Source organism: Prosopis cineraria, unplaced genomic scaffold (genome assembly GCF_029017545.1).
Source record: "Prosopis cineraria cultivar Desert tree isolate PC_DT_omini unplaced genomic scaffold, ASM2901754v1 PC13, whole genome shotgun sequence".
Classification (NCBI taxonomy): Eukaryota; Viridiplantae; Streptophyta; class Magnoliopsida; order Fabales; family Fabaceae; genus Prosopis; species Prosopis cineraria.
This window is the reverse complement of record NW_026555344.1, coordinates 5,799,395-5,815,896: the sequence shown is the minus strand read 5'-3', so window position 1 is coordinate 5,815,896 and position 16,502 is coordinate 5,799,395. Positions and strand designations below refer to the sequence as shown.

Below are 16,502 nucleotides of genomic sequence, written 5' to 3'. Positions count from 1 at the left end.
GCAAATGCTAATGGAAATATTGAATTATTTCCATCCATAGTTCATGTAATTAGAAGAGTCCCCGCATATTCGTTCCTTAAAAAAGTTCCGTCAATGGATATAATTGGTCGACAATGGCTTTATCTCTCAATAAAAGCAGCAAATGATACAAAGAAATACTTAAATTGACCATTACTGCCATCTTCAATATCAGTAACAGTACTTGTGTCATATTGTTAATAATCAGACAACAAAGTAGGATACAAAACATAATTACTGTCTAAATAACACAATATATCTAATTTAGTTACTGCCTGAATATATCATTAGTAAACAAATGTATATCCATGATAAATATATACCAGGATTTGTGTGACTTAAAGCATAGCACAAGGAAGGTAATTGGGCATAAGAGTCCTCTGGACAACCTTGAATTGCTTCCAAAACAAGTTCTTTGCTCTCTATGACTTGTAATAACTAACACCAACTCCAAATTCCTTACGCATGTGCTTAATTATTGATTTTGGGTCATTGCATCAATAACTTTTTGCTTCACACATTCACTAATGATAAGGCTTATTGCTTGCCTATAGTCACCACGCACAACGTCATCAGCACAAGTATGGTCCTTTACATACTGTCTAATGACCCAAACCTGAGTAGAAGAAATTGTTAAGCCCGTACGTACCACTTACAACCATCAACACTACAAGCAACAACAAGCCTTTGACCATTTGATTTCAGAGTTTTTGTATTCAAAATTCCTCTTCATAGCTAACAATTGCAGAACTTTTTTGTAACATCCCGAAATTTTAAGACTCGGATTTAAGATAAAATAAAATAAAATATCTATAATTAAATTAAAATTAGAATAATTTATAGAGGCCCAGAGTTTGCAGAGTTTGAATTTTACTAAGCAAAAGTTTGGTTTTATTTGATTTTTAACTATGGGAAAAATTACCAAAGTTGACCCGGGCTTTTGTGCAATAATAAAAAATGTTGGGCCCTTTCTTGTAATTTTCCCAAACTTTTGACCAAATTTAAAGACCAAAATTGATGCAGAAAGCAGAAAACGAAGGAAATTGAATTGGAAAGGAAAGGAAAGGAAAGTATGAGAGGAGAGAGAGAAGAAGAGAAGAGAAAGGGAGGGAGTTAGGCTCGGATCTAGGAGTCTTTGCGACCGTTGCGAGCTCGGCTACACGATAGGTAAAACTCCCTACTTCAATCCTCTTCTCTTTCTCTTGATTTTCTTCAATTTTTGGAAGAGGAGATTTTTAGATTTTGATCCCAAAGGCTTTATTCTTGTAAGCTTTTATTCTTTGGAATCCTAGGGAGCATGTTTTGAGTTTCTATATAGTGATCTAATGTTTTGAGTGGATAATTGGATGAAAAGAGGTGTTTTGGGCACAAAATAAACCTTGAGAAATTGGGTTTTTGCTCTTCAATGGTTTAAGCTTATTGATTTAGTTATAATTTTGCTATTTGAGCCCAATAAGATTTAAATTAAGGTTTGGTTTTCATTATAAGGGCTAATGGTGAAAGTTGGTGACACTAAGTGAAGGTTTTTAATTGATTAAAAAATTATATAAATTGAAAATTAGCCTAGTGATGGCTAATAAATGGTTTGGTGGTTAAGTGATACTATGTGAATGGTTGGTTTAATATGGACCATTAGGGTGGATTATGACTCATAGACCCAAGTTGTGTGGTATAAGTTATAGTCTTCATTAATGCTATTTGTCATGATAAGTGATGTGGATCACTTATATGTTGTAGAAAATTGTTGGTGGAACTTATTGAGAAGTAAGGAACAAGCTGAGCCCTATTTTGTACAAGGGGAACCCTTTTGGTACCAAAGGGTTGAGGTAACAGGGAAATTTATATTTCTTATTACTTTGTTTTAGCTATTTTTGAATAAATATTACTAGTTATCATGCATTACATGTTTTAAAAGATTAAATGTGCTTTATAAGGGTTATGGGGTACTACTTTGATTATAGTGCAAATATGTTTTCTAATTGTTTAATAACAATGTTTTTATGGAAATGAGATTTAAATATTATACTACTTTAGAGTGTTGAATGGTCAATACTCAGGAAAGGTAGACAAGAGTAAAAGGCATGATCTCGGTGGGAGTTCACCAATGAGAAGGTGTGGATTTTTGATATTCTATGGCACACTGTCAGTACTCAGTGTTGTCTTACGTATTGTGGGCTCAGTGCACTAAAGTGGTTAGTGTATTGAGTGTTCGACACCTCTCAGTGGGGGAGGGAATCCGACATATGAAGTATGAGGTTGAGTGCCTAGGCCAAGGTAGCCCTCACATGGAGAGTAAGTCGGGTTGGCTCTGGGAGGGAGTTAGCTTTGACTGCTCAGGATTCACGTCGAAGGGGCATAGGCGGTTCGGTGGATTAGATCATGCCTTAGATTATGTTTTGTGCCTGTGGAGGTACAAGTAGGTATAAGGTTTACCTGCGAGTTAAAGAGTGCCAGGGGACATTCTGTTGGTCATGAAAGGCCATACCGGCCTAGGTCATGCATTCATGCATTTTAAATGGCTAAATTATATACTATGTTGAATTTATTATTCGTTTATTTGATTATGGCTTACTTTGTAATAATCAATGTAAATTTCGCTGTTACTGAGACTGTGGTTGTCTCACCCCTTTCTTTTCAATATTCTAGGTCCAGGCGAAGGATCCAGTGGTGGACGGGAAAGGAGCAAAGCTAGGGGTTTGCTTGTGATTTGTAAAGAACTGCAACCCCTTTCTTTTGAGCAAATATATTGTAATGTATTTAAGATTAGGGTGCCAGTAGGATATGATTATGTGTGTGTGTGTGTGAATATGTGTGGATTGTGTGCTTGTGTATGAATTTTTGTCTGTTTGCAGACTTGTGGCTAGGAAACTTGGTTATGGTGTGTGGTTTTGATGGATTTACTTAGTAGACCAAGTTTCTATTACAAGCAGATCTTTATTTTGATATATATGTGATTTTATAAGCAAATGCAAAGTGGTTGCATTGCAAATGGTGTGCTATGGGCAAACATATAGCTTGGATAGAGAGAGTGGGTGCGTAGGCCCCACAAGGAGCTCTGAGCCAAGTAAAAATGTTTAGCATATGTATTTATATAAATGCATGGTATTTAGATTGATTTGTGACCACTCTTGTATGATTTGTGCATTTTGGGGGTTTAGGGTCCATTTTGGGAAAATGGCACCCGGGTGGTCAAATTTTGATGTATGGGGGTTTTCCATCATTTGAATGTTCTTTCAGGTGTTTTTAGTCTTATTTGACGTGTCCAAAGTGTTCCCACAGGTTTGTGACCATTAGGATGAGATTTGGATAATTTTGAAAATGGTTTTTACCAAAAAGCTGCACTTTTGCATCCGGGTGTCCAAATTTTAATCCGACCGTTGGATTTCTCTAAAATTTGGGTCACAAGTAAAACCTTTTATAAGCTTCATGTGGGCTTTGGAATCATGTCGATCGGATATCGGACGGAGAAACGACGCACTCCGAAATTTGGTCTGGAGGTGCTGTCATGACAGCATTAAATTGCTGTCATGACAGCTACAGTATTGATTTTATAACCTGCACAAAATTCAATCCGTCCGTTGGATCTTTTCAAAATTTAATAGTATTCTTTAAAAGTGACATGTGGGCTTTGGAATCACTCTGATCGGAGGTCAGATGATGAAATGGTGCACTCCGAAAGTTGGTCCGGAAGTGCTGTCATGACAGCTTTTTAGCTGTCATGACAGCAAAAATAATCAAATTTTTAACATGTTTAATTTTAAATCCGACCGTTGGATCTTTTGAAATTTGGTATACTTATAGTACCCTTTGAATGTGACATGTGATGTGCTTTAAAATCACTTTGATCGGAGGACGGATGGTGGAACGACGCCTCCCAGAAGTTGACTCGGGAGGGTTGTCATGACAGCAATTTAAATGCTGTCATGACAGTATCTTTTTATTTCTCTTTCGTCTAACTTGCTTCCGTGCGCTATAGTTAGAACCTATAATTTTTTTTAAGGTTTTAAATGTTTACTTTGCAATCGTATATTTGCTTAGTGATTTAAATGGTTTGTTTCCTAAGTTGGTTTTAGGATTAACTCCTTAACCACACTTAGTTTATTTGAATTGTGTGATTTTTGGATAACACTTGGGGCAAGTGTTACATTTGGTATCAGTTGACTCAATGGTACCAGGTTCAGCCTCAACTTCGCTATGTAGGAGAGGTTGGAGGATCGAACCTGGGAAGGCTCCCTTAGCGCAGTGGGTGCGGAATAACTCCTGAACTACCAGGAGGAAAGCCGGCTGGTGGTTGCCGTGAGGTGGCACGGCCCAGTTCACCACTCGAAGCAGTGGGCTCGGGGGGTGTGACTGTTACATTTTTGGACTTTCAATTTGCTAAAGAATGCATCTCCCTCCTTAATATCATCTATTTGCAAAAGTTCATCAGGTTCGCTATAATTCTTGTTATTGGAAAATGTAGAAGAACATGAAGTTAATGAACTATCTCCTTCATGGCAAGGTTCAAACACTTCTTGTATGGAAAAAGGTCCATTAGAATAGAGACAATCAACAGGAAGTTAAAGAGATTAGAATTTCTCAGCGAATTAAAATACCATATCAAATCATTGTCATTCTTCACCTCTAAAATATTATATGTTGAAGTTCCAATATCAAAAAAGACCATCAATTTGACCTCATGACTTGCATTCAATTGCAATTTCTTATACACAATTTCCATGACATCAAGATAGGAAGTTGGGTCTTCCACAAGCACCTCCAAGTATGAACCATCAACGTAACGGTTGTTCAAATCCCATTTTTCATCATAAGAAATTATCAGATTAAGCATCCCTATATCTACAAGATGACATAGTGTTGGTAAGTTAAAACTGATATTACTTATCAATGAGATACTATAGTATATCAATGATATACTAACGTTAATCAGAAACACAAAAATGCCATACTCCTTCACCCAACTCAGATCAAACTAGGTTCGAAAAAAATTACGGACGGCTTAGCTGATCATAGAAAATCAAATACACAATAAAAAATAAAAAATCATGAACAGTGAGAAAATAATATGTTTTGTGTTCGAAATTCAAGCAAATTGCATCATCAATGATGACAAAAAATAGATTAGGAACAGATGATTTACTGATTCAATGGATATATTACCTGAATATATGAAGATGATGGAAATTCGATTATGGATGATTCTCTTCAACCTCCAGATAAATGAATACAAGACAATTTCTATTCGATAATGTAGTTTCCTGTTTAATGTGATGATAATATTTGGGAAAAATAGAGAAGATAAACAGAGAGAGGCAAGTAGTACGATAACCTCCAGATAAATGAATACAAGACAATTTCTATTCGATAATGCAGTTTCCTGTTTAATGTGATGATAATATTTGGGAAAAACAGAGAAGATAAACAGAGAGAGGCAAGTAGTACGATAAGAAACGTTAACCGTATGGATGGAAAAATAAAATCAAGGAAAATTAGATCAAAATAACATCAATTATATCCTATTTTTAATAAAAAAGACTGAACAGAGTTGAGGACAATGTAGTAAAAATGCATCTAATTTATTTTTGAATGGGCCATATTTCAAAATATTCAAAAATTTCTTCCATAATTTATGGAAGTTGTATTTTTTGAGGCCATTGAGCAAATTGTTCCTTTATTTTTTAAAATATAGGAATTAATATTTAAGAGGTTGAAACTTCATGGATTAAATTGCAAAAAGACAAACTTTATGGAGTGATTTATAACTAAGTCAAAACTTCAGGGATCAAGTTACAATGAATCAAAATTTAAGGATTGAATTATAACTAAATCAAAACTATAAAGATTAAATAATTAATTTTTTTATTTTTTATTGAGATTTCAATAATTTAAAATCTATAATTGTGATTAATATTCTAACAAAATTTCTAATTGTCATTTCTCCTAGGTCTTCCAACAAATATTCAAGACCTCAGGAGTAGGATAAGAGACAATCATTTAAAATGCTTAGAATCATAAATCATAAATATTAGAAAATGAGGTGTCACTTGAATAATGAAAAATAGATTATAAATATATAATATAAAGCTTATGATATATCAAATAATGTGATTTAAGTTATTTTAGTGAAATTAACAATATTCAAATATATTTAATACCAAAACTTGATATGATCATATCAGAGTGGACAAAAAGCTGAGAAAGAAAAACAATAAAAAATGAAAAAGAGAACGAAAGAGGAAGAAGAAAGAAAACAAGTGATAAAAAAAGACAGAAAATTATAGTATAAATATTACAAAAAGAGAGAGAGAAAGTATAAACATGAAAATAATAAAGAGAAGGAATATTAGAGAAACAAGTCCCCATTTAGCATTGAAAAAATATATTAAGAGTATAATATAAAATTTAAGATGTGTTTAATTAAATAATCTAAACTATTTTAATGAAGTAGATTATTTTTTAAACATTCTTAATATAAAATTTGACGGCACACGTATGTTTATGAATATCAGCTTGTGCATTTTGTCAAAGACTTAGGATCTAAGTTTTAGAACTTCGATTTTCAACCGGCATAGACTAATGTTTTCATGGGTTCACTATCCCATATATGAAGCAAATTGAAGTAAAGTATTGAGAATTTTAATTAATTATTTAATCGATTATATTTGTTTATGAATTCCGGCGAGACCGTCTATGGAATCACTTTTATTGTCCAATTTGTCAACACTTTTGACAAAATTCTTTCATAAGCTCAACTTCGTCCCAGTAACGTAGGAAAAAGCGCCGAAGATAACAAAAGCTAATTTTAAAAACAAAAGAATCTATTCCGAAGAATAAATAGTCCTTTGTGGGAATTAACAGAGCAAATATTTTTATCCACAGAAAAAAAGGAGCTTCTTTTAATATTCTTGCTTACATGGTTACGCGGATTATTTCACATTTTAAAATTACTTTTATGCTATGGAAATAATAATGTATCCGGCGTCATTTTAAGTTTTATAACATTATTTATACTACAACATTTCTTGGACTTTATAGGAAACATTCTTCATTAATTTAATCTTTAAATATCTTTTCGCTTTAGTTTATTACATTATTAAGAATTTTTAGAAGAAAAAAGAAAACACAGAAGAATTTGAATTCTTCAAAAAACGGGTCTTCACATTATAGAGTTTAAACAAGAAATAGTATAACTTACTATTAATTTTGTATATTTGTTATGCAATTAATTTAATAATTTACATTTTATTTATATGGAAATTGACATTGACATTTCAATGAATTATAAAGGCAATTTTTTTTTTTAAAAAAAAAGGGAGAGAGAAGGGTGAACTAACCTTTGCACACATCTAAGTCCGTCCATATTTAACACAACACATAAATTACCAAAATCAAAGCGACAGTATATTGATGCACTAAACATCTCCTAAAGCATGTGAAGTTGTAATGTATCTTGTTAGTTTTAGACCAACAGTCTCGTCCAAGTTTACAGGAGATATGATTTATTCAGACAACAAAGAAAAGAATCAAACTGAGACGAGGAAAAAGCTTCGTTTCGACAGAGTAGTCCCAACAACTTCTGGACAATTTAAGCTACAGCGTCGATGGGCATATTGAGGTGTAGTCCAGAACAGTTAGATTTGATAACTTTCCAAAAAGGATACGTATACTCACAACATGTCACATTCTCTAAATTCTCCATATCGTTGACTGAGTCTGGCAATTCGCTGATTGGACAACGCAGCATGTAAAGCTTCCTTAAATTCCTCAGCTCCCCGATGTTGTCTGGTAATTTTCTCAGACTCACACAGTTTGAGATATCAAGAAGTCTCAGCTTCTTCAGCTTCGTAATGGACTCCGGCATCTTGTTGAAATCAGTGCAGTAACTTACCCTTAGTAACTCCAAATTCTCAAGCTTCCCAATTTCTTCGGGAAGTTCTTTAAACTTGGGACAGCCACTGATGCTGAGCTTCTTCATGGCGACGATATCGCAGAGCCCAGCAGGCAACCTCACCAAATCTTTGCAATCTTCAATATTCAGGTCCACCAGATTTGGAATTGCTTCTGAGACTTCCATTGAACTGTTTTCAAAAGCATCCTTCACCTCACACATGTGAAGTGATAACTTGCGCACGTTCTTCAGTTCACGAAGGAAATAAGGAACTGACACTCGCTGCAATCTGATTCTTTTGAGGCTCCATAAACAACCAAGCAGCTCTGGGTTTTTTAATTCAGCGGGATGGAAGCCATAGTTGGCGAGAACAATAACTTTCAGGCTTCTCATTTTCTGAATGAACTCCGGCAATGTGAATTCTGTAGTTTTAAGATTCAGAACCAGAACCACCGCATCACCTGCATGAAAGTTGCACCATGCTGAAGTGATGTTTCGATCTGCATCAAATGTGGAAGAAAATGAATGACGAGCCATGAACGCTTATTCTTATTTACTGCTGGGTGATCATCATCAATCAGAGATCATGAGAGAAGAGATAAACAAACCTGTTGATATGGAGAGTATACGAGCAGCTACCTTGTACTGCTTCTGTTGACGTGGCCACCAGTCGGGACGGCGATTCCCATTCATGTCAATGATCAGTCTTTTCCTATTCTCAAAGTATAATTCTTCGTTGCTCATACGGATGGCTAGCTTTCTCAGAAGATCATGCTGAATGAGGAAGTGGTTGTTGTAGCAATTGTCTTCGATCCTCCCAACTATTCTGCTGCTTAAACCAAGATTGTAATTTGTAGTTAAACCCAAAACGTACGCAAGAAGATTAAAGGTAAAATCGCTGTACATGAATATATATATATATATATATATATATATTATGTAGGTACCTTTTGACTTTGATGCCTGAAGCCAAATTTAGGGCTGTCAATTTGTGAATGAAGGTCATGGCATATATACCGAGTTCATCGAGATTATAAAGTTCAATCCACATGTCAATCAAGGCAGCGACGGGGATTTTTTGATCTTCAGGAAATAACCCGAGGTCCTTGAAGCACTCTGTGACACAATCATCGACCAACAAATGCATGGAATTCTGGAGATGGGCGAGCAAATCTTTGTTTGGATCAAGAATAGAGTGACATCGCGACCATTCTATCTGCAACTTCTGCAAATCCTCGACACCACCCTTCTCTTGGAGTTTTCGACCAATGAATTCAATTGCCATCGGTAATCGCTTACAATCTTTAACAAGCTGCGTTTCAGCCCAACAAAAAAAAAATAAAAAATAAAACCAATATTATCACCAGAAAGTTATGATCTTTTTTCAATTGAAGAGACAAAATGTATATGTCAATTACCTGTAGGAGAATTTCGCGTACTTTATTGTCAGTAAAATCGATATTACTTGGTTCAACAAAGTGACGCAGGAGGGCTATGGCATCATCTGCACTAAGTGGATTCATGGGGTATAAGATCGCAGGTGTGTCTATTGGATTTCTGGAAGTCACCAAAATTTTAGAACCTGATGACATTCGAACCTTAAACTGCTCAGCAACATTTTTTGAGACAGGTGATGATGACCGAACATCATCCAACACCAATAATACTGGATTTTCCCCAACTTCGAGCAGTCGATTTTGCAACTGGTTCATTGCTTCATTGCCCTGAATTTGAGAGTCCAGCGAGGTCTCAAAAATGATATTGTTCTTGAATTTACCTAGTCGAACAAAAGCAATACTATATAAGGATATATTATCATAATCTTAATATATTAATGTAACACTCATATCCCTATAATGCTATACTAGCACCAGGACACATTAATTGTGGCGGTGCGGTGAGTCCCTTTTCTCCCCACATATGTATTTTTGGCATAGAAAAATTTGTTCCTGTTCTGTTCATATGAAATATGGACAATTAATTTTTATTTTTTGGAGAAAGACTTGAACATTCATTTATGCTCTTGGCGTACTTTCCGAAAAGTTCAATCGCCTGTCATAAATAGGGAACATGCATTTTTACGTCACTTCAATTTTATTTAATATGGACGACTGCCGCAGTTAAAAGGCGCTGTGGAAAAATTGAAGGGAAAATTTAAGTGAAAATCTCTTGATCAAATTTAATTTCAGTTAAAATTTTTAAAATTTTAAAATTTTATCACATATGTGAAGGATTGAAATAAAATTAAGGAAATAACTAAAATGATCTTATTATCCGTAATAAAACTATACACATGAACAATTAATGTAAGAAAATTAACAACCAACATGGATGGTTAATTAAAAAGTTGATTGAAATAATTTTATTATTCTTAATGAATATAAATGCATGAACAACTTGTGTAAAGAAATAAATAATTAATGTATAAAAAATGAAAAACTGACATAAGTAAAAACTCTTCACTTTCATTTTAGTCCCTCACTTATTTGTAAAATGTCATAATTTTAGAGGTTCTAATTAAAATTAAATTTAATCAATGGGTCTCACTAAAATTTTTCTAAAATTAAAATGTGTGACCTTAGAGAATATAAGTACAGAAGGCAAATAATTGCACAAAAATTATGGTCAAAGTTTACAAGATTACAAATCTAGAAGGGAGCGAAGACAAAAAAAATACCTAGAGTGGTAAATTTAAGGTTGTTGATTAGTGATTACCTCTGACCAGGGGATCACGACAAAGTTTTTTAGCCAAGGTGGTCTTTCCCGATCCTGTTAAACCGTACAAGTTCAGAACCTGCTCATTGCCATTAAGCAACTTGTACTTCAACTCGTTCACGAAAGGGCCATCCATTCCCACTGTAAATTCTGGGAATATCTCAAGATCATCATCATCATCATCATCCTTGAACGTAGGTGTGGGGGTCATATCTCTTGTCTGATCTTGAGCTGTGATGGCTTGTCTCCTCTGGTCATCAACATCATGAGGACTCAACTTGGACAGGATTTTCTTCACATCTCTTAACATGTGAATCTGCACCTGAACTGAACTGTACCTTACCAGTGACTGGTACTCCTCATCGAGTTTTCCTTGAAAGCATGGAGCAAGACAGCAGTTCCACCAGTGGATCTGAATCTTTCCAAGAACCTCATGGTTTGCTGCAAGCATCTCCTTGAGCTTCTCTACTTCTTCAGTTGGGTGATCCATCTCCTTCATGGACTGTTCAATCTGCTGAACCACGGGAGCCAAATCCTTGGTGGTTGACTTGAGGGTTTCGCGGGTGCTATTGTACTTGAGACCTTTTTCCACAACTCTCGAGGCTATCTCGCCCAGCTCCAGAAGAAGAGCAGCATCCACCATTGGTAACAAATCAGTGTATCTCTGCAAGTTGTGTAATCTCAATGGGCTATAGCTACAGAGCCTTTGGTTTTAAGAGAAGGAAGAGCATGATGGAGGGGGGTTGGTCGAGCAAATTGAATTGTAGTTGAAGAAAATGGATCTTGCAGAAGGGTAGCTGAAATCTAGGTCTAGAAATTTGTGAAATCATGCAGTGTTTTTTATGTTGCTTATGCTCTTGTAGTCTTCGCTCTTGGCTGCTCCTGCATGCCCCAGGCAACAATATTTAATGACCCAAAAGGGCGGAAAAGTCATGCTTCCGTGAAAAGAAGAATCATAGCTTTCTTTTTTATTATATTATAATTAATTGTATTTGAACTTTTTAGAATAATTGAGTTTTTTTTAATCTTTGATATTAATCAAGGAATATACGCACACTAGTTAGGTGTATGTGAGTGAGTAGGAAGTGTGATTTTTACTAGCAAGCATAGCTTCTTTTTTCTTTTTCTTATTCTTTTTTTTTTTGGGAACAGAGTAAGTGTATTTTCGACCAAAAAATTATTGAATTTAAAATTAAGTTTTAACCATTTGTTATTGAAATTAATGGAGCTAAACTTTTTCGGAGAGAAATTAATTACCTAATGAATACACCATCATTCCATCTTTTTTCAAAACTTCCTGTACACCACCGTCCCTTTTCTCTCATAGGGGAAAAGAGGAGATTATATCTTCCAGTAGACACAAATATATCATTTATTCAAACGACAACTAAGAAAGCAAACAAACAACCAAATTCAGGAAAGCCAATTCAAGCTAATCTCCATGGTGACCGTCTTTATGCTGAGTCCAGAAAAGCGATATTTGATAACTTCCCACAACGGATATGCATACTCATCGCATATCACACTCTCTAACTTCCCAACATCCGTGATTGATTTTGGCAATTCAAGTACAGGGCAGCCCGCCATATAAAGCTTTTTCAGATTCTGCAGCTCACCAATTTCTTCCGGTAATCTTTTAAGGCTTACACAGAATGACATGTCCAGAAAGCTTAGACTCTTGAGCTTTGTGATTGACTTTGGCATTTCTTCAATATCAGCACAGTAACTAATCCTCAGTAATTTCAATTTCTCAAGCTTTTCAATTTCTTCTGGCAGTCCGATAAATTTGTGGCAGTTGCTAATAGTGAGGTTCCTAAGAGCAGCAATATTGAAGAGCCCAGTCGGCAACTTCACCAAATCTTTGCAATACTCAATGCTCAAGTCTTCCAGTTTTGGCATTGCTTCTGAGAAGTCAATGGAGCTGTTCTCAAAAGCATTCTCAACTTCACACATGTAAAGTGACAGCTTGTGCACATTCTTCAGATCACATAGAGATGGAACTGAAACTTGCTGCAATCTGATTCTCTTGAGGCTCAACAAAGAACCAAGCAGTTCCAGGTTCTTTAACTCAGTGGTGCAGAAACCATAATTGGTGACTATAAGAACTTTAAGATTTTTCATTTCCTTGATGAATTCAGGTAAAATGTATTCTATAGTCTTAAGATTCAAAACCAGAACCACAGCTCTAGGTCCTTGAATGTTGCACCAGCCTGGAGTGACCTTTTGATCTGCATCGAATTTGGAAGATGATGAGTGGAAATTAATGCGGTAAAAATTTTCTCCCAAGTCATTTTAACTTTTAATTGAGTGGGTTTGCATCAACTGGAGATTACAAAAATAGAACCTGTTGATAGTGACAGGATAAGGCCACCATTGTGGAGGGATATTCCCATTCATGTCAATGATCAATCTCCTTCTATTCTCTAATGGTTCTTGTTCACTCAAATCAATGGCTAGCTCTCTGTAAAGATCATGCTGCACGAGGAAGTGGTTATTGTAGTAATTGTCCACTTCCATTCCAACCATCCTGCTTAAAAAGATTATAAACCCAAATGAAACAAGAGGATTGAGAAGCCTTTAATTAATAGAATAAATGGGTAAGAGGAACAAAAAGACACCACATCGTTCAAGTAACAATTTTCCCCTCACAGGGAGACTCCCTTTTTGGGACTCAAACTATGTGAAGAGTGACCATCCGAAACAAGAGAGGAATAATAAATAGACAAAATCAGTGGACACCATATTCTAAATCAGAACACCAAGGCTCAATTATATGAGTTTTTTTCTTTTATTATTTATTAGCTATCAAGTCAAACTTTTATCTTATGTGAAACTTCCCACATTAACTCAAATCCACCCACCACTTAGACAATCTAAAATCTATGAAAAGAAAGAATGAGGTAACATTTTTTTACCTTCTAATTTTGATTCCGGCGGCCAAATTCATGGCCACTAATTCTTTGATGAAGATATTGCATCTATGTTTCTTGGCTCATTTAGGTCATACAGTTCAATCCACATGTCTATCAGTGCAGTAATGGGGACTTTATGATCTTCAGGAAATAAACCAAGGTCCATAAAACACTCCTTGATGGATTCATCTACCAAAAGATGCAACGTGTTTTGGAGATGGCGAAGCAACTCTGCATTTGAATCAAGAATTGAGCCACCTCGCGACCATTCTAACTGCACCTTCTGAAACGCTTCAATGTCCTTCCCTCGGAGTTTGCCGCCGATGAATTCAAGAGCCAATGGTAAGCCCTCACAACCTTTTGCTATCTGCATTTCACCCAACCAAATGCAATTAGTTAATCTAGTGAAAGTTCTAAGATTTTTGGATCTTCTCTGTGAAGAGAAAAGTGAAGGTTATTAAGAACTCCCTAGTTCATTGTGATACATGTCACCTGGAGAAGAATTTCACGTCTTGCTGGCTCATCAAAATCGATGTTGCTCGATTGAACTAAGTGACGGAGAAGTTTTTCTGCATCTTTCTCGCTGAGCAAATCCATAGGGTATCGGGTTTTAACTGATCTGATTTGAGCTCTAGAAGTCACCAAAATTCTAGAATATGGTGATCTTAGATATATCTTATCAACAATATTTTCTAAGCGAGGCCAAACATCATCCAATACCAACAGTACTGGATTTCCGCCATTTTTGGACAGTTGATCCTGCAACTTGTTGATTATCTCTGTCTCATTGCTTTGAATCTGTGAACCCAACGGCTCAAAGATGATATTGGACTTGAATTTTGCCTACCAAACCCAAGAACACGACAATATTACTTCTTAAAACAACACTAGTTCGTGTCAAGTCCCAGTTTCAGAGTTCTAAAAGGCACAAATACAGAACATGAGATAAACAGGGGAAAGCAAGTGAATGCATAAAATGTGATTACCTTCGACTTGGAGATCAAGACAGAGTTTTTTCGCCATAGTGGTCTTCCCGGATCCTGGTAAACCATACAAGTTCAGAACCCGCTCATCACCATGAAGCAGCTTATCCTTCAACTCTTCCATAGAAGGGCCATCCAATCCCACAGTAAATCGGGGGAATAATCTTTCATCAAGATGATCCTTGAAAATCTGTGTCCCGACATTGTGTGTGTTCAGAGCTGAATTGGTTGGGATTCCAAGGCCACTACCTTGAGAACTCAGGATCGAGAGGATGTCAGTCAATTGCTGAAGCGTGAGAATTTGTATGTCAACAGAGATGTTGCGTTCCAGGGAAGTGAACCCTTCGGATAGTTTTCTCTGAGAATACGGCGCAAGGACGCAACTCCACCAATGGATTTTGTGCTTTCCAAGAGCCTCTTTGTTGTCTGCTAATATCCTTTTCAGTTTCTCTATATGTTTAGTTGGCAGATCCATCTGCTTCATGGAATGTTCGATCTTTTCAACCAACGGGCTCAAGTCCTCCACAGCTGACTCGAGATTCTTGCGAGTGCTCTTGTATTCTAGACCCTTTCCCACAACAGCCAGAGCTTCTTTCAGTAAACCCCAAATAAGCGAAACATCCGCCATTGGTGATGAGCCAAGTTTCTGTATGTTTCAGTGCAGCGTGGACTTTAAGCTACAATGTGTCAGGCGAGCAAATGAGTGTCCTGTAATTTTTAATATTAGAGAAGACGACCCATAGATTGACTGGCGTAGCCCCAGAGACGTCCACGAAATATGCCTGAACAATGTAACTAGGAAAGGAGCACGAAAATTCCGCGTAGGTACACATTTTTTCTATTAAAAAAAAAAAAATCTTGTGTTCTTCAGTTCATAATTCCTGTTTTCACTCCAAGGGATCTGTTTGATACAAAGTTTGTTTAAATATTTAGGTAAATGTATATTTTTATTTTTAAAATATTTAAAGTATTTTGTAAAGGACACCTAATATCTTAATATTTTTTAGAATAATTTTATTATTAAAATTATTAAAATAGAATATTTTTGTTCATTTCATTAAATTTTTGACGTTGACTTCAAATATTAACTATTAAAAAATTTGATGAAAATAATAAAATATTTTATTTTAATAATTTTAAAGATAAAATTATTTTGACAAAAATGTTAAGACTTTGAGTATTTTTTAAAAAATACTTTAACAATAAAAATATACTTTTATCCTAAATATTTTTATCAAATCAAGCAATTTTCTATTCTAGGCCTTATCTCAGGATGGTCGAAGCCTTCTCCACTTTGTCCAAAAGAAGGGGAGGATCTGCAAATGTAAATAAATTTTTGAGAGTATAATAGTTAGATTTTAAAAGAATGAATTAATAATAATTAGATTTTTGATAAAATTTTTTATAAAATGAATTGTAAATGCTAATTTAAATAATTATAAATAAAATTTTTTGTTACAATCTACAAATTACATTTAATATTTAAATTTAAATACTGATTTACAGTTAAAACTTTTGAATTTATAATAATTTGAATTGATATTTTTAATTTAATTTTTTAGAAAAATTTATTGTGAATTTAATTATAATTAATTCAGTGTTTTAAAACACAACTTTCATTCAACTTAATTTTTTCATCAAATGTAAAGGAGTTCTGTTATACTCCCTTATTAAAAAATGTAAGGTATTTTTTGAGGAGTTAGATATTAAAAAATATAAGGTATTTTTAATCTTTTAAGATGTAATCATTACTTTTTTTTTCAAAAGTACTCCTATTAATAATGACTTTATATTTATTGTAGGGTGTTTAATAGGAGTAAATGTGAAAAATGGAGTTAGTTTGAAAGTAGATAACTATTTTATTTAGGGGTGAGATTTAATTAAAAATATTTTATATTTTTAAATGTAGAGAGTATGTAATAAGTACAATTAAAAAAATAAAAAATAATATATATATATATATATATATATAAGTTTACATTTTAA

At 34.7% G+C, this 16,502-nt stretch overlaps 2 protein-coding genes across 5 annotated transcripts; both read right to left on the bottom strand.

Annotated features, from left to right (window-relative positions):
• Positions 1-7,337: 7,337 nt before the first annotated feature.
• LOC129290628 (probable disease resistance protein At5g66900) lies at positions 7,338-11,468 on the bottom strand. The gene is made up of 5 exons (XM_054927456.1): positions 10,622-11,468; positions 9,325-9,683; positions 8,854-9,218; positions 8,515-8,735; positions 7,338-8,406 (listed from the first exon to the last, which is right to left on the bottom strand). Exons 1-5 carry the CDS (start codon positions 11,262-11,264, stop codon positions 7,604-7,606), a joined length of 2,391 nt encoding a protein of 796 aa, XP_054783431.1. The 5' UTR covers positions 11,265-11,468; the 3' UTR covers positions 7,338-7,603.
• A 416-nt stretch (positions 11,469-11,884) lies between these two features.
• LOC129291508 (probable disease resistance protein At5g66900) lies at positions 11,885-15,187 on the bottom strand. Of its 4 annotated transcripts, none has more exons than XM_054928903.1 (5): positions 14,520-15,187; positions 14,026-14,376; positions 13,537-13,900; positions 12,966-13,151; positions 11,885-12,849 (listed from the first exon to the last, which is right to left on the bottom strand). In XM_054928903.1, the coding sequence occupies exons 4-5, from the start codon at positions 13,012-13,014 to the stop codon at positions 12,035-12,037; spliced, it is 864 nt and encodes a 287-aa protein (XP_054784878.1). In that variant the 5' UTR covers positions 13,015-13,151; positions 13,537-13,900; positions 14,026-14,376; positions 14,520-15,187; the 3' UTR covers positions 11,885-12,034. The 4 variants fall into 2 exon arrangements, with proteins under 4 accessions (XP_054784878.1, XP_054784881.1, XP_054784877.1 ...); XM_054928902.1 differs by having other exon boundaries at positions 12,966-13,148.
• Between the last annotated feature and the right edge of the window lie 1,315 nt (positions 15,188-16,502).

Excerpts from the sequence above, each read along its gene's own strand:
- LOC129290628 (XM_054927456.1), bottom strand. The coding sequence starts at position 11,264 with ATGGTGGATGCTGCTCTTCTTCTGGAGCTGGGCGAGATAGCCTCGAGA. Across the intron at positions 9,684-10,621 it reads TCGTGATCCCCTGGTCAGAG|GTAAATTCAAGAACAATATC; the intron begins GTAATCACTAAT and ends TTGTTCGACTAG. Across the intron at positions 8,736-8,853 it reads TCAGGCATCAAAGTCAAAAG|CAGAATAGTTGGGAGGATCG; the intron begins GTACCTACATAA and ends TGGTTTAAGCAG.
- LOC129291508 (XM_054928903.1), bottom strand. The coding sequence starts at position 13,014 with ATGGGAATATCCCTCCACAATGGTGGCCTTATCCTGTCACTATCAACA. Across the intron at positions 12,850-12,965 it reads TATCCTGTCACTATCAACAG|ATCAAAAGGTCACTCCAGGC; the intron begins GTTCTATTTTTG and ends AATTCGATGCAG.